The sequence below is a fragment of the Callorhinchus milii genome, unplaced genomic scaffold (genome assembly GCF_018977255.1).
Source record: "Callorhinchus milii isolate IMCB2004 unplaced genomic scaffold, IMCB_Cmil_1.0 Scaffold4, whole genome shotgun sequence".
NCBI classification, from domain to species: domain Eukaryota; kingdom Metazoa; phylum Chordata; class Chondrichthyes; order Chimaeriformes; family Callorhinchidae; genus Callorhinchus; species Callorhinchus milii.
The window spans coordinates 18,517,966-18,541,570 of record NW_024704745.1 but is presented as its reverse complement, the minus strand read 5'-3'; the positions used below and the strand labels follow the sequence as shown (position 1 = coordinate 18,541,570).

At 40.8% G+C, this 23,605-nt stretch overlaps 1 protein-coding gene across 5 annotated transcripts; it reads left to right on the top strand.

Moving 5' to 3' along the window:
* The first annotated feature begins 1,037 nt into the window (after positions 1 to 1,037).
* asb9 (ankyrin repeat and SOCS box containing 9) lies at positions 1,038 to 19,148 on the top strand. Of its 5 annotated transcripts, none has more exons than XM_007891646.2 (8): positions 1,038 to 1,099; positions 4,984 to 5,116; positions 6,473 to 6,552; positions 9,164 to 9,271; positions 10,824 to 10,974; positions 11,707 to 11,841; positions 14,615 to 14,806; positions 18,281 to 19,142. In XM_007891646.2, exons 2-8 carry the CDS (start codon positions 5,026 to 5,028, stop codon positions 18,403 to 18,405), a joined length of 882 nt encoding a protein of 293 aa, XP_007889837.1. In that variant the 5' UTR covers positions 1,038 to 1,099; positions 4,984 to 5,025; the 3' UTR covers positions 18,406 to 19,142.
* The last annotated feature ends 4,457 nt before the right edge of the window (positions 19,149 to 23,605 follow it).

The following is a 23,605-nucleotide window of genomic DNA, read 5'->3' as shown; positions in this document are numbered from 1 at the left end:
TCAGTGGTTAGAGCACTTGCTTTGCAAGCGAGAGACCTGAGTTCAATTCCAGGCAGAGGGCGAAACCTTGGGCAAGTTTCTTACTCCACACAGAGCCTAATAATAATCCCTCCAAAACCAAAAACAATAATAAATTGGTCATTTTCAATCTACGACTGTTTGTGGGACATTGCTGTGCGCAATTGGCTGCCGCGTTCGCCCACAAATATACAGTCAATTCACTTTACAGTGTGTTCTGTGAAGCGCTTTGGGACGTCCTCCTGATGTGAAAAGCGCTATATCAAATGCAAGGATTATTATTATTATTATTATTATAGTATCAAATGTCAGTCTCGCTACCAACTGAGTTAAGGCGCGAGTTTGAGCTGCCTCCTGTGACATCATGAATGGTATTGCTTCCCTCAGCCCTCTGTCCCATCACAGGGGTACTGAAAGCTTGTGTTTTTCACCTTTCTACGAGCTTACACCTTTGAATGGATCCTAAAGGTAAACGCACTTCCTGATGCGTTCTTTAGCAATGCAGACCAGGAAGATCCTAAGTTTGATTCTGGTCGCTGCTGAGTTGGCTGATCGTACCTGGAAACAGTAGGTGGGTTGCTACAACTCCCCAGCGAGGCTATGTTCGATCCTGTATAAAGGCAAAGTTATTGCATTTATTTTTCCATTTCAATGTAATCACATGTTTACCGAGCAGCAAGTAGGAACCCGGTTGTTAGTCGATTGGTGGATCACTTTTCCTGGGGTAATAATACCTTAAAAAAAAGTAATAATAAATTGGTCACTCAATCCATGACTGTTTGTGGGACACTGCTGGGCGCAAATGGCTGCCGTGTTTCGCCCACAAAAAAAATACAGTCAATTCACTTTACAGTATATTCGGTGAAGCGGTTTGAGACGTCCAGAGGATGTGATAAGGCGCTATATCAAATGCAAGAATTATTCTTATTATTATTAACTGGCCTCCCACTGTGCTCATGATATTGACAATGGGGTTGATGGTACATCTGCCATCTAGTGAGCCAGCAAAAAACAACAGCTGCGAGGCATACTGGGACAATTTAAAGATAGGGTCCTTCAGTGAAGTGGTTCCCAAGGGAAGGTAAGACAACTTTGTTTTTCTCTCAATATTATTGTTTAAAAGCTGTGTTAGAATTGTGATATTGGATAAACAGGTACTGCACATGCAAAAATAAACTGTGTTTTGTAGTGTCGCCAAGGTCAAGCCATTGCATACAGTGGGATTTGTTTATCAGGAAAGCAAACCAGCAACATGTGTTGCGAACCCATTGAAATGAATGGCTCTTTTGTCCGAAGTGTTCACCACTATCATACGCTTAGAATGTGCATTTCCTCGTAGAAAGAGAACCTTGGTATGTCACTGGAAGCGTGTGAAAATACTCAGACCTGGCTGGTATTTCACTTTTGCATTTAGTAAACCTGAAAAAAATGTTATCGGGCAAACAGTGCTGGATGGATGGTTGGTTGAGGCCATATGTTCTTGGGAGAGAAAATTAGCTAAATTTCTGGAAAGGAAAAATATCAAAGGGTGTGGGAAACAAGCAGGAAAATCAGACTAAGCTGATCGTGATTTCAGAGAAACAGCATTGCATAGTGAGCCAAATGGCCTTCTCCTGTGTTGTTAGGGTTCTCAACTTTCCAGTTTCTCAAAAACAGACAATAGGGTCCACCAATTCACTTTACAGTATATTCTGTGAAGCGCTTTGAGACGTCTCAAAGATGCGATAAGGCGCTATATCAAATGCAAGGATTATTATTATGTTTTTATGCACATGCTCTCGGGCTGCAGTGTATACTGGGAATTGTAGTTCCACCATTATTGCTAACCTTGATTATGAAAATAAGATTTTGCAGAAAAACATCCAAAATGCTGAATATGCCATCAAGCACCAGGAACAGGAGACCACATGTTGTTGTTTTTGTGTCCAGCCTTAGTGCGATCAGAGTATCTGAATTGACATAACAATGTAACTAAATATAATTACTGGACAATTTGTAAACACTTTGATATTGACATCAAGACCAACTGGTATGAACATCAACCAGCAAAAATGACATTAAAAAATAACATCATAATAATCTGGTATTCACAAGTACATACAGATAGAACAGTAAGAAACCAGATATAATCATAAAAAACAAGATTGTACATGCAGTGTTATATATGTGGCTATTCAAAATGATTACAGCGTACAAAATAAGGAACTAGAGATGATCCGAAAATAAATTGATCTTCAAATTGAATGTGGACATCTGTCGCAGCATAGTTCCTATAATTATCGTGTAACTGGGATTGTTAGTAAGTGTATTTAGAAATAGCTTGACAAGATACCCAGTGAATCAAATGTTCACCTCCTACGAGAGTAGCTATTTTAGGAGTTAAAACGTAAAGTTTATCTATCTTAGCTGGGGGATTGTTGGCTAGGACATTTGGACCAAATGCCTTCCTTTTTTCTCTTTAAAGTCCATCCGAACGGACAGTGTGGCAGTAATACTGGTATGGCTGACCCATCACTGAAAACAGATTTAAACTATAATAACATAATAAAAATAATAATAATGAATAATAATAATCCTTGCATTTGGTACAGTGCCTTTTACATCAGGAGCAGTGTAAGGCGTAGTGACTATTTTGTATATAATGCAGCAACCAATTTGCACACACCAATGTCCCACAAACAGCCAGAACGAGAATAATCAGGTTTAGCTGGGGAATTGTTGGCCAGGGCACCAGGAGAAATTCCCTTCTTTTTTGAATGGTGGGATCTTTAACATCCGCCTGAACAGGCAGCACATCTGGCAATACTGCACAGCCAAAGCACTGTCTATACAAATGTGATTCTGTTGTTGTTCTTGTTGTTGTATTAGCTTGTCAGCTAGACTGTGTGAGTTCATAGTGGGGCTTGAACCCATAACCTTTTGAAGAGGAATCCTGCTTGTTGACTCGGGCAAAAGAAAATATTTCAATATTCAATTACTTTTTAACTTGACCATAGCCTTGTAACAAGCCAACAACTGAGACAGGCTGACACGAGTATACAGATGAGCCAGCGGAGCAGGTTAAACTGTAACTTAGGTTTTGGGAAACTGAACATCAGGCCATTGCACTTCACATCTTGGCTCCTTTCCTGCATTTTGCAACTTAACAAAAAGTAATGGAGAAGACAGAGGAAGCTTTCTAGCATTTCATTTATAAATCATGAGCCAGGGATAAATTACATTGGGAGTGTTTTCATAATGGGTTCTTTTCATAAGTTTTCATATAAAGATGAATTAAGCAGTCATTTAGTTAAAGAAATAAAACAGAATGAGTTTGTAATGGTGGAGTATGTATATCCTTGTGTCCTATTATACATGGAAACAGTGAGACTACACCTATATGTATAGATTTGAGTTAAACAGACTGTTGGGTGGAGTGAGTTTAAAATGTTTTTACTCCCAACATGTTTTTGAAATAACAGGAAAATCAGTCCAGTGTCTCAAATTAACATTCTCTTCACCTTATGATTTAATGGCTACAGTAACTGTGCTTTTTTTAATATATGTGTTAAGTCCTGCCAGGAGTCCCTCCTGCTCACTCAGCCACAGGAAATATTTATTCAATTACTTTTTAACTAGACTTGTGTCTAGCCATAGGTGGGATTTGACTAGGGCTTGGAGGAGCTAAGCTCCCCCCTAAACTCACTGTGTTTCACAACCTAAGTGTTTCTTCCCACTCGGCACTGACACGAAACCTACAGTCACCTGTCGCCATCTCTGTGTTTGTGCAGTGAACTGGAGCGTGTGCACGAGGGCGAACTCAGGGTGATGTCTGGAGGCGCATATTTTGCATATTGTGCGCAATTGGCTGCCGCGTTCGCCCACAAATATACAGTCAATTCACTTTACAGTATATTCTGTGAAGTGCTTTGGGACGTCCTCCCGACGTGAAAAGCGCTATATCAAATGCAAGGATTATTTTATTATTTTATTATTATAATCAGGACTGCAATGTTATTCTGCTGCTAGTGTTTATTGGGTTCATCCACCTGCAGACTGCAAGGTAAAGCCTCCCAACAGTTTTTAAAATAGTGAGACTGACTATACAGTTCAGTAAACCCCCAGCTCCGGCTATCTGTAATTCCAACTTAGCCAGACTCCTCATCCAAACACTTGATTTTTCTGAAATGATTGCTGCCCCCAAATGTAAAAGTCAAACCCCTCCCGTGTATCTCGCTATTGTTTCTCGTGCTTCTGGTAAAAGCTGAATCTGCCATGACACATCCACTGAACCACAAGTTCTAACAAGCATTGTACGCACGCAGCAAAGGCACTACAGGCTCAAATTCCATTTGTCTTAACATTTAAAATTGCTCAAAACTGTGGAAAATTCTTCCATCCAGTTTAATGTGGAAGCTGACATTCCTTAGTTCTTAAAAAGAACCAAATTCCAAATGAAAACTGGATTGAAGAATTTGCTGTCATTCTATGCAATCCTCATTTTAAGACTAAATAACCTTGCAAGTTTAAGATGAGGTGAAATTTCAGGCTTTATCCTGCAGTGATTCAGGCTGCTTTTCTAGGGCTCGGGTTTCAAGGCTCGTTTTTACTGTACCCTTTGATGTGTGGCTGCGGAGTGATCGGGTCACATGGCTTCCTGCTCTGTCTGTCAAGTTTCATTGCCAGGAGCGTTTTTCTCCAAATCTAAGTGTGTAAAGGAAATTCAGTCACTCTGCCACATCGGTGCTGTTTACGTGGGTTTGTCTGAAGTGCAGAGCTCCAGAAGCAAATAAACAGCCTGCAATGTCTTGCTCAGCCAGGTGCTGCAGCTTAGATTAGCCGGTTCTTACGTGAGAGTTTAAATAAAATGAACTTCTTTATTCTTTGATGCCTACGTTGACTTCCACCCCAGAAGTTTTGCTTTTAAAGCTTTTACACGAGGCACAGGCTTGACAAGCACTTTCTTCCCTTCCTTCCTTCCTGTAGGGAGCGTCTTGAAATTCTACTGAATTCCTGGCTGTATCAGCGATGTCTGGTGAGAGCGAAGACGGAAGGCATTCGGAGGCCACAGGGGGACGGGGGCTGTACGGGGACTACATATCCAACCCACTAATGAGCAGTAAGCTTTTTTCCAAATACTTGTTCACTGAGTTTTTTTTTTGCTCTGCTGGTTTTCTGATCCAACTTGTAGTTTTAATGCAGTGCAGAGAGCTGTACCCCAATCCAACAACTTACATCAACTTGGGTTTATATAGTGCCCTTCACACGGAACGCTTAAGTAGCAGGGCATATGGAGAGCACACAACCCACCCAGAGCCCCTTTTCTGCTATGTCTGCTCTTTGATGCAAATCACTTCTTCTTAATGGAAAACACTCCTTGGAGTTGAGTTTTAAACTTTGCAGCACTTGCTGTCGACTCGGCTGACAGGCTGGTCAGAAGGTGCTTTTGAAGTTGGGTTAAATGTGGTGATGGGGTTGTTCAGGGTGGTGGATGTGGGGGAAGAGCTGCATTTGACTACCTTATCAAACAGATCTGAGGATGGACTTGTTGACGATCAGTTATTTGTCTATGTTTTAATCCCAGACTTAATGTGTTAATTAATGCATTGTAAAATGCGACATTTCATTATTTTGTCAACTAGTTACTACACTTTACTGTAAATCGTGTGAAGTGCTTTGAGACGTCCTTTCAATGCAAAAGATGCTGTATCAAATGTGAGGATTAAGATTGTCATCATCCCCCGCTCACCCCCCCCCACCCCCATCCCGAGTTCACCTGAAATCTGTCATATCGGTTGGGCAGGGAAACACAATCTTGGAGCACTGTTTCTGTTTAGTGAGTTCCACAAAAAATGGCACTTTTACGATGGGGGAGGAGTGTTGACTATCCATCAGTCCAAGATACAAGGCAGTAGTAATAGAGGAATAACAGGGGGAGTATTGTCTTGTGGGCAATAAAGACCTAGGAACCTGAAGAGGCAAAGGAGAGTTGAGTTGATGTGAGGGAGTAGTGAGGTGAGATAACACAGCTGTAAGACAAGGTGAGGCAAAGCAAAGGAAGGGCAAGGTGAGGTGTGCTGATCCAACAATAGACACAAGCAGGATCGTGGCAACGACCACGAACATTACACAGAGAGTATTTTTTCTTTATGCAGAGAGTAATTAATGACTGGAACCAGTTGCCAGGAAAGGTTGTAGAGGCCAGGATACTGGACTCATTTGAAAATCAGCTTGATTCAGGTGGTAGAGTGGGTTTTCTGGAGGGATGATTTTGGATGGGCTGAAGGGCCTTCTTCATCCAGATTTGTGAGAGAAACTGCCTGTTCTGTCATCAGTTCTGTTATCAGTTTTTGAGCTGCTCTACTCACATTGACACAAGGAATGCTTTGTCACATACAATGTGATGAGTTTTGACTTGTTTATATTTATTGCCACCTCGGCTCCAGATATGTTAAATCTCTGCTTTTGATTTCAGATGATGCGTCCGATTGGTCTGCACTACATGACGCTGCCATTCACGGAAATCTGCTCTCATTGCAACAGCTGATCAGACAGGTACCAGAGTTCCAGTATTTTGTCAGAAATTCTTGGCAAATGGTCTCCAAAGTATTTTTCTAATTGGATTCCAATTTTTATTTCACTTTTTCTTTTCTCCCTTCTTCCCCCCTCTCCCGCACCCCTATTTTAAGTGAACAGGAACAACACCAACAACTTGCGTTTATGTGGCATCTTTCACGGGATAGTCTCACGGAGCGATTAACGACGGCTTAGTTTGACGGTGAGCTGGGAGAAAGGGGAGCTGACCATAGGCACGGGCAAAGAGGAAAGGTGTGGTGGGAGGGGGCAAGGCCGAAGGATTGAGTCAGGAAGTTCCAGAGGCTAAAAGCATGGCTGCCAATGGTGGAGCCAAGGGGTCAAGAGGCATGCAGAGCCAAACGAGCGAAGTAGGTGGGCAGAGGAGTGGGGTGTGAGCAGTAGGAGGTGCCAAAGCATGAAGTGATTTGTCGGTGAATGTAAGTATTTTGAAATCCATCCATTCTGCGACAGAATATTGCATCTAAATTAGATAGGTTGTCATGAGCTCCAATCAGTCACTACTCTCCTTGTTACCAGCTCATCTGGCATATGACTCACCAACAAACTGACACCTGAAGTTCTCTCTTGTCTCAGCTTGTCATTCTTAAATTTCAGGCTTAATGTTTTAGTCAGGTTTCCAAGGTTCTTAAAAAGAATCGACTTCCGAATTTTCCACAAAAATAGTAATAGACAACCCTTGAATTTGATATACCGCCTTTTGTGTAAGGAAGACACCTAAAGGCACTTCACAGGATTTATGATGAAACAGTCATAACTGTACTTTGTAGGTGAAACGTATTGGAGACATGCTGTAATTGACGCTAGCCTTCAGTTAACACATTAAACTAAGGTCCTGTCTGCCTGTTCAGGTGGATGTTAAAGATCTCATGGCACTTTTCAAAAAGAGAACCAGTGTTTTCTCCCAACAATCCGAAATAAAATTGGTGTTTCATGGCTGCTTTGGGACATTGCTGTGGTGCAATTGTGCTGCCGATTTACCCACAAATAAAGTCACTTCACATAACAGTCAGATGACGCTCTTTGAGGCGTGAAAGGCGCTATACTAATTGCAAGGATTATTAAACCCACAATCTTCTGACTCCGAGATGAGTTTACAGTCACGACATCTGTCAGGAATAACTATTAAGCACTTTAAGATTTTTTGACAATAATAGGTATTATATCAAATTACAAGGAGTATTGTTATTACTATTTTACTCAATCCCCCGCCAAATAGCTGTGTTTGGTGAGATTACAATTTCCTGGTAAATACTGCTATTGTGGTACTTCCCTCTAGTGGCTGGAAATGAGAATGGCAGTGCTACAATTTACCTTTTCCAGACCACTACAGAACCATAAAAAGTTACCAGCACAAAAGAAGGCCAATCGGCCCATCATATTTGTGTTGATTCTTTTGAAGAGCAATCTTTTCAGTCCTATTTCCCATCCCTTTTCCCAATCTCCTGTAGTTATTCCTATAAGATTTTATATTACATTTACAAAATCCAGATTTATTGCTTATTTATTGTTTCCCCCCCGCACCCTCCCCCCCCAAATTATTTTTTTTTCCACTCCTCTTTAGAAGGCTGATGTGGTCTGGATGCGTGTCACAGTGTCCTTTGGTACCTTGCTACCTTGTCTAGTTGCCCCATTTTTCATGAATGTGCTGTAGACTATTGGACTACGTGGGCATCACAGATGAGCTAAATCTGTAGCCAGCATCCATACACCCATTGCAAACTCTTTACTGTCCAGCGACTTGGGACATCCTCCTGACGAGAAAGGCGGTGTATAAATGCTATTTGTTGCTATTTTCTAAAAGTGTGTGTAGCAAATATTGGGAACATCTGGGTGAACTGGGGCCATTGTCTGTCCACAAGTAATGCACACGGGTATTTGCTGCTTGCATAAGGTTAGATGCACTGTGCATATCTGAAGGCCTAGCCTTTGTTTTGTGAGTGGCGTAGAGAGCAAATTGCACGCTCCTTCATCAAATAGCACTGATTCTAAACTTAAAAATGCAGTGGCTATAAATCAAAGGTTGGCTTTTGCTGGGTTAAAACCATTGATGGTCACATTACAATTCAGAAGGAATCTGGAGCAAGAAACCATTGTCCTGTATTCAGGGTTTTGTTCAATCTTCAACCTGTCGTTAGAGACAGTTTCCAGTTGATAAAATGTTCTTTGGTTATTGCTGCCAATAATTAAGGAACAGAATGTGCTTAAAAATCTTGGAATTCTGATCTTGCAATTTCGACTCAAAGAGAGATTATCTTTCTCTTTAAATTGTTACTGTCTTCATCTGTCAGCGATGGATTTTGCCTCGTCACTCCATCATGTTACAGAAGATGTCGCACCGAACATGGATCATTATCTGCCATGAAAATGATGGCGCTCACATCAACCCTCTGGAAGTTTAAATACAATTAAACACTTGTACTGAATACAATTAAGTACTATACAATAGCATCATTCTTCCAGAGGTTTCAGCTGTTGGTCAGTGCACTGTAGAAAAACAACGTGATGGGAACAGGTCTTTGTGGATGCTCTGTAGATCATGGCTTCCCTGATCATGTGCTTTGTCTTTCAGGGTCAAAGAGTAAATCTCCTCACAATGAACCGGGTCACGCCCCTTCACGAAGCCTGCCTCGGGAGACATGCTTCCTGTGCAAAGTATTTGCTAGAGCATGGAGCTAAGGTAAAAAGAAACAATAATTACTAGACACACTAAATTCATAATTATTCTCTGGGCACATTCACTTCTGTGCAGCCTGGCTGGAGCTTAAAGGGCCCACTCACTGGTGTATTACAACAATAACTTGCTAGATTGTAATTAATAATAATCCTACTCCTTGCATTTGTTAGGTTACCTTTTACGTCAGGAGGATGCCTCAAATAGATTCATAGGATTTACTGGAAGCTGAGTATTTGTAGGCAAGGGTGGCAGCCAAATTGGGCACATCAGTGTCCTGCAACCAGCCATGAAACAAATGACTTTTTTTATTTGGGGGATTGATGGCCAGGACACTGGGAAAAACTCCCTTTTTTTTAATAGTACCACAGGATCTTTACCATCCACCTGAACAAGCAGACAGGACCTCGGTTTAATATCTCGTCCGAAGTTCAGCACCTCTGACAATGAAACAAACTCCCAGCACTGCATTGGAGGGTCATCTTAAGACTGTGGGTTCAAGGCTGACGTGGGGCTTGAAATCACAACCTTCTGACTCAGAGTTGAGAATGCTACCAACCGAGCCAAATCCCACAGTCTAGAGCTACTAATTAGTCAATTAAATGATAAGAAAGGAATCAAAGCACCCAAAACAAAGTCTTGCTGTCTTGATAAAGTGTGAGGTTTACACAGTTCAATAGCCAACACAAAACAAATCAGAAGGGTGAATTTATTACTTACAACAACAACAACAACAAGATTCCATTTATAAAGCGCCTTTCACGTCAGGAGGACGTCCCAAGGCGCTGCACAGTTGGGTCATGACCCGAGCAGGGGGAAATGGTCAGGGTGAGGGGAGGGAAGGGAGGGAGCAAGGAGGGGGGAAATGGTCAGGGTGAGGGGAGGGAAGGGAGGGAGTGAGGGAGTGACTTATTTGCATAGTAAGTGCCACAGGGTCAGGGTGTAACAAGAGGCAATTATACTGAGATGCTTAACTGGTGGTTGCCAGAGGCACATGAAACTTTGGAAGAAATTGTACTTGAATACCTTGGATGCTGTAACAATCCTGGCTCAGTTCACCCTATGTGTGGACTTCTGCATAGAACAGAGAGAGTTCCAGTGACTGACACTCTCCAAAGGCACGAGTATTGGCCTGTGTGAACCTTGGCCGCGGGTACTCCTGATGTATTTATCCAATATTATTTGATACTTTCTTGACCTTGTGCAGATTCATTATTGCTTTTTGTAAGGATTACTATTATTATGTTTTAATGTTGATTGCGCCAAGTTTAAAGTTAACAAATCACATTGCCAACCACACGGAGAAGGCTGAGATATCTGTATGCTGTAGGTGGGAAAGAGGTCAAACTGAAACGTACATTACAGTACACTGAGGCTGTGGTTATTGGTATCATAATTACCTCAATATGTTCAGCCTGTAATAGAATCAAATGCTCATTCTTCTCTTCTCCCTATCCATGTCCTCAAAGCCAGACAGAGCTTCTGTTTGATCAGTGCAAGTAAACTTGTTATCTTGAGTCTCAAATCACTCAAGCATTCTACTTGTTGTCCTTTGAAGGTGAATGAAGTAACAATTGACTGGAAGACGCCACTCTACAATGCCTGCTGCAGTGGCAGTGCAGACTGTGTAAAGGTCCTCTTACAAAACGGAGCCAAGCCTCTGGAAGAATGCGACTTGGCATCACCTATACATGAAGCGGCAAAAAGAGGTAAGAGATAAGAAAGCACATTTGGCAGCTTGTAACGCCAGATGTGCAAAGTTTATTGAAACCGAGCCCCCAAGGACTGGAGGCAGTCCCAGACTTAATCCCTAGTCTGTGCTAAATTAACTAATATCAGGATAGCAATGGAGGTTCTGCAGTATGGTCTCAATGCTCCTGGTCAGGTGTGGTGGTGGGGTCACTTTGTACCTTTCCTTCCCTCACTTTCTGTCCTCTTTATCTCATCTGCCCGTTGACTTGTTCTCTCTCTGTCTTGCACTCTGTCCGTCTCTCTCTTGTTAATCTTTCGCTAAGTCTTTCCCTCTCTATGTCTTCCAAATTGTCTCATTTGCTCTTTCCCATTGTCACACTCACTTACCCTTCGCTCCAAGTCACTCATGCTCTCTATACTTGTGTATTGTTGTATTTTCATTGTGTGTGACTCTTTCCTGTGTTTAGGGGAATGATTGAGTGGAAGAGATAAGATCAAATTTGCAACTGTAAAAACTTAGTAGTGACAGGTCACCAGCAGTATGTATTTGTATCAAATGTCCTCAAATATTGAAAATACAGATTAAAATAGTTCTATTCCATTGCTTTGAACTTTTGATATTTCATTCAAGTAAAAATGATAGGGATTCATATGGATGGAGGCTCATGTGGAGTATAAAAACAGTTTGTTTCAGAGCTGTACAGTATGTAATCCTATCTAGTGCAATACTGACCTTCCAAATATTCCAGGCCACACAGGGTGCGTAGAAATGCTGCTGAATCATGGAATGGAGATTGAATGCAACAACAAATATATGGGGACGCCGTTTTATGTAGCCTGTGAAAACCAACGGATGGATTCTGTGAAAAAACTGCTAGCCTTAGGTAAGTAATCTCTCCTTAATCCTAGAACATTTAGGGCATTAAAGTCGGCCATTCGACTGGTAGTATCTGTGCTGATGCTGGCTCCCCTACTCTACACCTTCTTATAGGGTATTCTATTCCGGCAATCGAAGCACCTCTAAACATTTTATTTCCCAGAACTCCGACTATTCTGCATTATTCATGAAAGTTCACAAGAGAGGTTTGGATGAAGAAGGCCCTTTAACCCATTCGATCTTATTCTTCAGAAACAAACACTATCAGATTCCCATTACAGCATCAAGCTGTTTTTTTAAATGAATCATTTTGATGATAACCCATGCAGCTATTATCCTCTGTGTTCTCAGATAACTAAAGTTGGCTAATAATGTTTCTCGTTGACACATTATCCTGATCAAAATAATCCATCTTTGCATACATGGCATAAATAATGATAATACTTGCCTATGTTGCCTTATCACATTGAAACCTTGCACACTGAGTCACTGGGAGGTTTAGTGATTATGCTTCTGTAGGAAATTTTAGTAGTTTGGGGGTGAGAAAAGGTCATTCATTCAGCCCATCAAGTGCATTTCCTCCATAGTTCCATCTGCTCTATCACAGGCTCTACCCAATTTTATTTCATTTTCGAGGGAACGTTTTGCATTCCCTTCCTGCCCTCCACAGGTAATTCAGTGAAATATCTGTTTAAAATTACAACCTACATTATTCATCACTCAACGGTTATTTGATATGTCCTCAGACCCACCAACCCAGCAACAATTCTGTTCCAGCCAGTCTTTGACTATAGTTATATAGCCAGTCATTGGCTCCCTATCCTTCAGAGGATCCAGTTCAAGATCCTGGTCCTCAACTACAAAGCCCTCCATGGCCTTGCCCCACCCTACCTCTGCGACCTCCTAACCCCCAACCAACCCGCCCGGGCCCTCTGCTCAGCCGGCTCTGGCCTGCTCCACGTCCCCCAACCCACCCGCCCCACCATTGGTGGGAGAGCCTTCAGCCACTCTGCCCCCAATATCTGGAATTCCATCCCCCAGTCACTCCGCCTCACCCCTTCCTTAGCCTCCTTCAAGTCCTGCCTCAAAACTCTCCTCTTCAACCATGCCATCAGTCACCCCCCTTCCCCTCCCCTCCCTTCTCCCCCACTGACCCCAGCTCGGGTCTGAAATGCTGTACACTGTCCAGCGCTTTGGGACATCCTCCCAACATGAAAGGCGCAATACAAATGTAATCTTGTTGTCGTTGTTATCCATTCACCCTTCAACCTCATTCCTAGCCAAATCTAGCTCTTTGTAAAAGGCATAGTCATCACAGCATAGCTGATTTTTCTAGGCGTCTATTCTGCACAATATTTATCTGTGTGTGTGTGAAGTGGGTGGCAGAAGAAAGACAACCTTTTTATTAGTATTCTCTCTTTCTGCATTCAGAGTTAAAGGTAGAACTGCCTGCTTTATATCTGTTTCCTGTGCTTCTCAGTCATTTAAGAATCTGGATTGTGTCAGGTCTCAATTTGTTTCTCAAGTGAAAACCCTTCCCTGTTATGAGTCTCCTTTCTTAACTTGGAACCTTAAGTCCTGGAACTATCCGTGTCACCCTTCTCCTCAATCCCCTTTTGAAGGTAAGGTTTGTGACTTAGGAAAATACAGGTGAAGAACCAAGGCCGTAGTGCAAGACATCATCAAAGTTGACAAGAGTAGTCGAGTTGCCAATGTAAAATTCAAGGCATTGTGATGCAGGGACGCTAAAATCATGACAAAACATCACGGGAATTTTACAATTCCCATGTTTCACCCCAAAGTTCGCCTACAGAATGCAGTCATTGTCCCTCGCAGTAAATTCTGTGAAGTTCTTTGATACATACTCTGGACGTGGTGGGCGCCATATCAAATACAAGGATTATTACAATGACCACCTGCATGGTAGATAACAACACCAGTAAATCATATTTGTATAGCACCTTTCACGTCGGGAGAAATTCCACTCGGCTGTAGGTTTACTCTATTAATGTAGCATTTCAGAGGTTTAAACCAGAAATAAAGTAGAAAATATTTAGCCATAAGTTTAAGATCTGTTTTTTGTAGGAAGCATCAGGCTTTGTGTGGATGCCCCCCCGAGAGTACTGCCAAGATCAAGAACTTACTGCTTCCCCATTGACTCTGCTGTGGACTCTACCTATCCTGATAACAAGACAGCACTGTGATGCGCTGGTTAACACATCATTGAAAAACTTGGCCATTCGATGTCTTGATTTATTATGATCCTCAGGATGTCATCCCTATGGACTAGTCATTATTATTGCATCACCTGGCCTCATTTTTCAAGCATGTGTTTAATTTGCAGCCTATTGTACATTATAATCTGCGTTATAATAGATATTTCCCCTCTTTCCTTTCTCCTCTTAAGTTCTCTTTCTCTTGCCTGCTTCTCCATGTGCATGCTCCTCCAGGTTGGTCCACATTCTTCTATTGCTGCTGCCCGAATTCCACAGCCTGCGTACGGCAAGCCTGATGATGGCTGTTTTTTCTTCCTTCCTTCAGACTGGACCAGAAGTGATAATACATAAGCAACCGAGGTAGGAGGATTAAACTGAGAGGTCACCTCCAGGTCTATGTAACCGCTTTCTGCTTGTGGGACTTATGTGGCTTTCAGTATAACAGCTTTCAAAATACCAATTGCAAAAGATTTTCTAGGGGAGTCATCATTGCCATCATAACCCATCATTTAGTAGCAGATTAAAAAAAAAACACATTTTAATACATTTTCTTCTTTTGTTCAGGCTCCAACGTTAACACTGCCAAAAATCTCGAATCTCCTCTTCACGTGGCAGCCAAGAGCTCAAATATGGAACTGGCCACCATACTGCTGGAACACGGAGCACGGATTGACTCCAGGAATGCTGACGGGAAACGACCTGTGGAACTTGCATCTCCGAACAGCTCTCTAGAAAAATTGCTTTTACAGTGGGAAGGTACTGACAAAGAGTTACTCGATTCTTAAACTAAAAGCGTAGAGTACAAGGCATAGCAGCAGCTTTCAGTATCATTTAAATAATATTGATGCCACAATAATTTGTTTTGCATTATAAAAGAACACTTGAATGCTCTTTTATTCACCATGAATGCAGTGGGAACCTTAACAGGTTTACTTTTATTTGTAATGTTATTGGTGGGGTGAAAAATAATGCAATATTTTATGACAGATTTGATAATTTTTCAATCCTAAGGACAATGGTAGTCTAGAAATCTTTGGGTTCAATTATTGTTTTGAAGCCCAGAATGGAAGGAAGGAGAGCTTCACATTATTAACTAACTATCTATCGGGAGTTGCCTTTGACTACTCTACCGCACGGTAATAATCTTTCTGCCATTCTCTCCCTGATTCTTTCTCTCTAACTTTCTCCCCATCTTTCATTTCTATGACTCTATTTGTCTCTGACTCTTACATCACACTTCACAATTTTAACATATATATGGAGACCTGTAGCTCAGTGGTTAGAGCACTTGCTTTGCAAGCGAGAGACCTGAGTTCAATTCCAGGCGGGGCGAAACCTTGGGCAAGTTTCCTTACTCCACACGCCTAATAATAATCCCTCCAAAACAAAAAACAATAATAAATTGGTCATTTTCAATCTACAATTGTGAAAAGCGCTATATCAAATGCAAGGATTATTATTATTATTATATAAAAATAATATATATATCTTTGTGCTAACAGTAAAGAAATTCAGTTGTGCCCATGTCCACAAGGTCAGTGTAAGTAAATAACATCAGGGTGCTTCACTGATGACTTCAGTACTCCATCTAGACTCACATTTAGAAAACACCTCATTCATAAAATATAATACACTATGCAAAGCATGATATAAAAAATGCCTGTCATCTTTATAGCTACTGTTCTGTTGTATTTGGTTTCTCCAAATATCAATGCTATTTGCATGACACGTGCAATGTATTCTCACCGACTGTGATTGATTGAGAGCATATTATGTTGTTGTGCACTGAATGTTTCCTTTCTCAATCGTTGTCTTGAGACATGATTGTTATCTTGTTTTCTAAATACTAACAATTCCTATTAAAGTTCACTACCCTGCCTTTATCTTTTGAGCCCAGGATTACTTTTATTCCCATTTCCATACCTTCTCATAATCTGCATTAGCGTTTTATATCTCACAATGCTGAGGAATACTAAGTTGGGCTATGATCACAGAGTATTTTTTTGAAATACAGGATGATCATAGTAAAGCGCCTCACTAGAACACAAATCCACTTATAATGCGGCGTCCTATATAAGAGGCAGTGGGTTCAAGCCACATATCAGGAATTTGAACTCATGTAGTCTAGGCTGAATGTCTGGGATCGTGCTGGGGTTGCGTTGCATTGTTGGAGGTGAAGGTCTTTGGATGAGACATTAAAGCAAGGTCCCATCTGCTTGTTCAAGTGGATGTTATAGATCCAATGACAGTATTCGAAAAGGGAGTATCAAAATAGGCTAACACTCCTACGCACTGAAGTTGGTCATTTACTTCATGGGTGTTTATGGGACATTGCTATGTGCAAATTGGTTGCCGCATTCGCTTACAAAATACAGTCACAACACTTGACAGTAAAGCTCGTGAAGTAATTTGAGACACCCTCCCACTTTGAAAGGCGCTATATTAAATGTAAGATTTATTATTATTATTATAAGTGATGCATCAGTGACCCGACAACCAGAGTGCTGAAAGAGAATGAGCTAAGTAGGCGACACATTGAACTTTGATTTCAACATATGGATTACACAGGGAAGAGATGAATTATTAGAAGCTTTAGGAGATGGTGGATAGTTTGGTTGAGCACTGATCATAATAGTACAATTTCTTTTGGTCAGCCAGGTATCTGACACAGTTGGAAACTCATCCCCATGCTTAACAGTATCCAAACCAAGCTGAGATTTCCATGCATCCCACCTACACATGGAAATCCCAGAGATAGATTGTTGGAATGGAATGTGCATTCTCACCCTGGAGGGATGCATCCTGCTTACCTAATTCCAGAAAGTATTGGGCGTAGGTTGGCAAGAGTCAAGGCTTGGGGACCCCAGAGTGTGCACTGGGATACTGCTGGAGTGTTACAAGCTAAAACCATGCAGCTTGCCATTAAAATTACTACCTGGCTAGCTTTCCCACTGCTTGTCCAGGTAGGACTAGCTTACCCTGTTGGAACTTTAGCTTCTTGGGTTAAGAGGAGCTGAATGAAAGAATTCCTGCCCCAGTGACTGGTCTGCCCTTCCAGGTCAGGCCAATGAGCCAGTCTGGCTGTGGTGTCATCAGCAGTGCCCTGGAGTACTGCAGATCCTCCTGGCTCAGGAACTGGACTACCAAGACGCCCACAGAGAGCTGGTTCAAATCCGACAGTTCGTTGCCAAGAACATCACCTTGGTTTACCCCACACTAAGGAGGATAGTATACCAGTACAAACAAGAGCAAACCGCAGTTCCACTCAGGAAATCTTTCCAGAAATTACCTAAACCATCAGAATTTGATCAGATTAATGCTGGGAAAGAAAGAACTATTTAACAAGCAAAAATGACTTGGTTCCCACAGTAGTGCCAAAAATGTACAATAAAAAAGTCATCTCCAGTTAACAGAAATGGTGGCACTAAGAACTGTAAAGGAAAAAAACACATAACTGGGTGTACTGACACCTGCTGGTTTATGCTTGTGTTACTTTATGCTTTATACAATAAGTAATGCTTCGACTGTTACCCAGGGTTTCATTCAGCTATAAAACCCCAAGTTCTGAATGTTCTGGTAGGGTTGACAAGATCTGCTTAATCTAATACAAGGCCAGAGCAGGCTTGATTAGCTAAATAGCTTTCTTCTGTTTCTATGTAACCAACTAACGTAGCTTTGTGACAACCTTACTCACCGGATCATTGGAGAAACCATTCTTTATCATTTAAAGAAACTAATCTCCTCATTCTTTGTGCTTGTAACTAGTTCTTGTAGGGGTTAGTCACTAGAATAAAGTTACTTATTTGCTGAATATTGAAAGTAAAACCACTCACCTTGTCTTATAATATAGCATTTGATATAGCACCTTATCACGTCTTCGAGATGTCTCAAAGTGCTTCACAGAATATACGACAAAGTGAATTGACTGTATATATTCTGGGCGAAATGTGGCAGCCAATTGTGCACAGCAGTGTCCCACAAACAGTCGTGGATTGAGTGACCAATTTATTTATTTATTTGAAGGCGTTATTACTCCTGGAAAATGATCCGCTAGTCGACTAACAACCGGGTTCCTACTTACTGCTAGGTAAACAGAGGTGTGTGGAGTAAGGACACTTGCCCAACGTTGCATCCTACTGGGAATCAAACCCAGGTTCTCTCGTTTGCGAGGCGAGTGCTCTAACCACTGAGCTATGGGACTCCACTTCACTCTGTGACTGTTTTTTGTAGGACCGTCCTCCTTGAAGCAGTTGTGCCGACTGAACATCCGGAAATTTTTGGGTCGGTCCCATTTCACTTCAGCATCAAGGCTACCAATCCCAGAGTCGCTCAAGGAATTTCTCTGCTACAGATGATCATCTCAGAGGGACTACTGTGTCCAACCTAGTATTTTTATTATTATTAATTCTTACTTCCAATCCAAAATCAAGTATTCACAATTTTAGGGTTTATTTGGACTTAAAGGCCTTCCAGCATTCTTGCCTTTTCAGTAGTGAGGTTCAGAGACCCAGCAATGACAGTCTTAAATTTCTTTCACTTCTGTTTTGCATTTTTCTACCAGGAGCACAAAATTATGATAATACCAAGAATAAAATCTCCCTGGAGGAAACAGGAAGTAAAAAAATCTGAGTTTTGCTGTGCCGTTGTTATGTAAATTTTGCAAGATTTTTTCCCAAAGGCGAAACAGTGAGCTTTTATAGTTAAAACCATTGATCAAAACTTATTTGAATTGTCTTCGAGCCTCTCTGTTTGCTTATTGATCACTAGTCACCAATGTGGTTCTGTAAATCATTAGAATCAGAAATTTACAGCGCAGAATGAGGCCATTTGGCCCATCAAGTCTGCAAGAGCTCTCAGAACAATCGGCTTTCTACTTTAATGAATTACATTAAATAAAATGTACTCGCAAATTGAAAATGCACAGGTTTTTCTCATTTTATCCATGCAAACTACACTTTTAATAATGCATTATAACCATTTTTAAAGTTGTTCAAATTAGTCATCAATGTATTCAGTTTGGAATGTTGACTGTTGTATATCGAGGTGAATATGCAAAGTTCCTTTCAATATTTTTTGTAATAAAGTTGAAATATAAATTTGATACATTGTTAGTTGGTATTGAAGCATTAATGTTCCCCAAGCGTTTCCAATTGAATAATCCCAAGCCATAATTAGTGTGCATCTGATATCTAACTAAGATCTACAGGGTGAACCGATTATAAGGTGCCCCAATTTATTGTGGGTCTGCTTATAGTGTAGGTGCCTTATAGGCCTACATTACTGAAACCAATGTATATCCTGCTTCTCACACTACAAAATAGCCCCTTCTGGGTCATCAGGCCACACATGTGCTGAGGACAGGAGACATTGATGATGTCACCTCCACTGCACAATGCACATCATTCATAAAATCCAATCAATTCAAAGCTCCACTGTCCATATCCTCTCTCATATCAAACTCTGGAACCCCCATCACCCCAGTCCTTGCTGGGCTCCAATAATTCCCTATTGCAAAACGGATCAATCTGAAGATCCTCACACTCATGTACAAATCACTTCATCCCTTAGCACCTCACTACCTCTCCAACCTGCTGACACCCACTCCTCTATGCGCCCCCTTCGCTCAGCTGGCTCTGATCATCTGTACGTCCTTCGTCAGCAGCCATGCTTTCAGCCAATCCTCCCCCAAAACTCGAACTCTCTCCCTCAATCCCTGCACTTTGTCCCCTCCTTATCTATCTTCAGATTGCATCCTGAAGACCTTTTTAACTATGCCTATGGTCATCTACCTCCTCTCTCTCTCTCTGGCTCAGCATCAAACCCCACCACTATTAAGCACTTCCAATGCGTGAAGGGCGCTATATAATTGCAAGTTGTTGTTGAAAGCCCTGCTCACGTTACTTCCTGTAAACTGCGTTACACAAGGCTCCACATTCACTTTATCCCATCCTCACTAAGCTCCACTGATTCCCCTTAATCAAGCTCAACATCCTCAACCTGACCCTCACGTTATACAACTATACAAATGATAGTTATAAGGCGCTATATCAAATGCAAGGATTATTATTACTATTATTATTCCTTGGACATCTTTATTCCTTTTATCTCTTAATTTCTAATCTATCAATACCCTCAGACTTAAATCTACTGCTCATTCCCCACCACCTCCATCCACTATCTGGCTGAACTTTCAACCACAAACCTACTCTCTGGAACTCTGTCCCAAAATGTTTTGCAATATCGTACTAGCAAAACAATTGCAAGTTCTGTTGTTAGTCTTAAACTCTGATTTATTGAGCATATTTGAAAACTTGTGACTATGAAACAGAAACATTTATTGTATGTGTTGGATTTGTAACTACAAATAAGTTATAAAATGAAAATCCAAAATAATAATAGTAATAATCCTTGAATTTGATATAACGCTCTTCTAGACGCCTCAAAGCACTTAACAAAATAAACTGTAAAGTGTATTGACTGTATAATATTTATATATTATATAATATATATAATATTTATATTAAATATATAAATGGGATCTGCATCTCTCGCTGCTGGGCATTTTTGTACACCATCACTAGATGGCGGCAGAGATGCATGCTACTGTGTAGCTGCACTTGATTGGGAAAAGCTTGGGATATGTCCAGATACTGTGATTGTTATGGGGTGCTAATCCAACAGACTATAAACTGACGTGTCACATCTAAACCGAGGTGATAAATTAAAATGAAATGTTCGACTTTCGCTTCAGTCCAATTTTTGGGGGGGTTCAGCCGAGTGTCTTGACACATACGTTAACCCATCACCGTGCTTAAGAGTATTAAGAGTATCCAAACCAAATAGAATTTCATGCATCCCACCTACACGTGGAAATCCCAGAGATAGATTGTTGGAATGGAATGCGCTCTCTCTCCCTGGAGGGACGTATCCTGCTTACCTAATTCTGGAAAGTATTAAAAAAATAGAAATATCAGTCCAAATAAGAAGCATTTCCATTGCAAATATCATTAATACAGTACAATATACATTTGTATGGCAGATTTTACATCGGGGGGTATCTCAAAGTGCTTGTCAAATTTCAGTTCTGTTTAGCACATGCCGCGAAGCCATTTGAATATAGATCAAGTTAAAGTTTAGATAGTATGTTGAAAGTATCACAGGAAGATATCATTTGTTTGGCCTTGCTGTGAGGAGAGAAAATTGATGCCACATCCACATGTCAAAACATTGTCTGCTGTACACTGCATTATTCATCCATCTTTTGGAACAAGGGGTATGGTAAATTAAATTGTTCAGATTATCCATCTGTTCCATTAATTCCCTTTTCATATAAAAGATGGGTATTTCAATATCTTTGGGACACACTCCCTTTTGTGCAGCCCAATTGTGCACAGCATTGTCGTACAACCATGAAACAAGTAATATTTTTTATATATTGGAGGGATTGTTGGCCAGGATACAAGGAGAAACTGCCTTCTCTTTTCAAATGATGCAATGGAATCTTTAACGTCCATCTGAACAGGCAGAAGGGACCTCAGGTTAACATCTCTGAAGGACAACACCTCTGACAATGCAACAGACGTCTAGCACTGCATTCGAGTGTCATCTTACACCATATGAGTTCAAGTCTCGATGTTGGCCTTGAACCTTCACGTTGAATAAAGAGACACCTATTCCTTTAAGACAACAAACTAAGCAAACAGTGTGTAGGCATTTTAGTGATTATTATTGTATACTGGAGGTTTTATGTCACGTGGAGTTTTGATATCTCATTCTTTGCGTCCGGACTTGACGAAAAGACAGTGAAACATACTTTCATTTTGTTTTAATTCTAATTTGATAAAGAACAAACTAGAGTGTGAGAAAGGATAACTCAGAAGTCTGTCAGGATAATCTAGGAAATTGTGACACGTTATAAAGGTACAAAATAACAAACAGGAGTTATTCCCCCCTTGACTTTTCTCTATATTTATATTAGTTTGGTTCGTCCTTTGAGAATCTCTTGAATTGAACTACTAATTCGGCATTATTGTCCAAGCTGAATCCTCAGCAGGTCTCTATCAGATGTATGCAATTGTGCAGATTCCACATGAGATTTGGAACGCAAATAAAAGAAACTGGCCACATTACACACTCATTGAAAGGCAATGCCATTGAAATGCAGAGAAGACTTGAAATAGAAAGCACAGGCCTCCTAAACCTCATTTAGGAAAGACAGGAGAAGAAAAATTGCTTCAATATAAGGATGAACATGATTTTATGTCTCCTGTTGCTTTAACTCAATCAGAATACTGCACCAGAAGGATAGAAGATAAAAGCTTTTGGACTGAAATGCTCAATATAATTCTGCAATACAAATTTACATTTGTACATTGGAGGACATCATAAAGTGCTTTTGTGAATGCATGAGAATTACTGAGGGAGAAAATCACCAATGACAAAGTATAAATCAAGCCAGATAGATATATGGGTAGAAATTCCACCCGAATCTAGATTTACTCGGATTTCAGAAACTCCAAAATTTGGCAAAATTCTTGAATTCAGCCTTAACTATGAAACACATCTTCCGTGGTTCTTAAAAGAATTTACAGAAAGCAGACTTCACAGGATTTCCCGTAAAGTGGAATGACCGTATTTTTAGGTGAACACAGCAGCCAATTTGCACATAGCAATGTCCCACAAACAGCCATGAGGTGAATGACCAATTTTATTTTGGGGAATTGCAGGCCAGGACACCAGGAAACACTCCCTTCTCCTTTTGAATAGTGCCATGGGGTCTTTACCATTAATTTTGAACAAGGAGGTGGGGATCTCAGTTTAAATACTCATCTGAAGGATGTGACCTCCAACAATGCAGTGCTCCCTCAGCACAGCACTATTAGAGGATAAGCCTAGACTGAATTCAAAGCCCTGATGGGGTACTGGAACCAACAACCTTTTGATTCCTAGGCAAGAGGGCTGCCAACGGAGCCAGGCTGATCGACAAAGTGAAATAAAAAAAGTTATTACACCACTTATTAATATGCTATGAATCATATTTTAGGCAAATTGAAAGGCAGTAAGTGAGTAGACTGTTAGTAGCCTTCTAAACAAAAATTCAAAATGCTGCACCTCTGATAGGGATCACTTATAAAGAAAAACAGTTATTATAAAACGTTTATTGTGTTTTTTTTAAAAAAAATAGAATTCTGCTGAGAATATCATAAAAGTGTAACGAGACATTTCATATCAGAAACAAATCGAGCATAACAGATTACATTCCGCAGATGTATATAAGGGCTCTCTGATTGACAATAGCACTGTTTAAAAATAGGTTGCTATATATTGTCACTGCGACTGCAGGCCACAAGAGCCAGACTGACACTGAATGCACATAGAGACAGACTGGGTTCACGAATCATGGTTTATTAATACAGTGAGAAATCTTAGTAGTCTCCAGGGTCTATGGCAGAGACAAGCAAGACTTATTCCTCTCAACAGAACCCAGAGGGTTTTTGGCACCTGGGATCACAGTGGTGTCCTGAACCCTCCATACTTTGTCTCACTTAGTTTCCC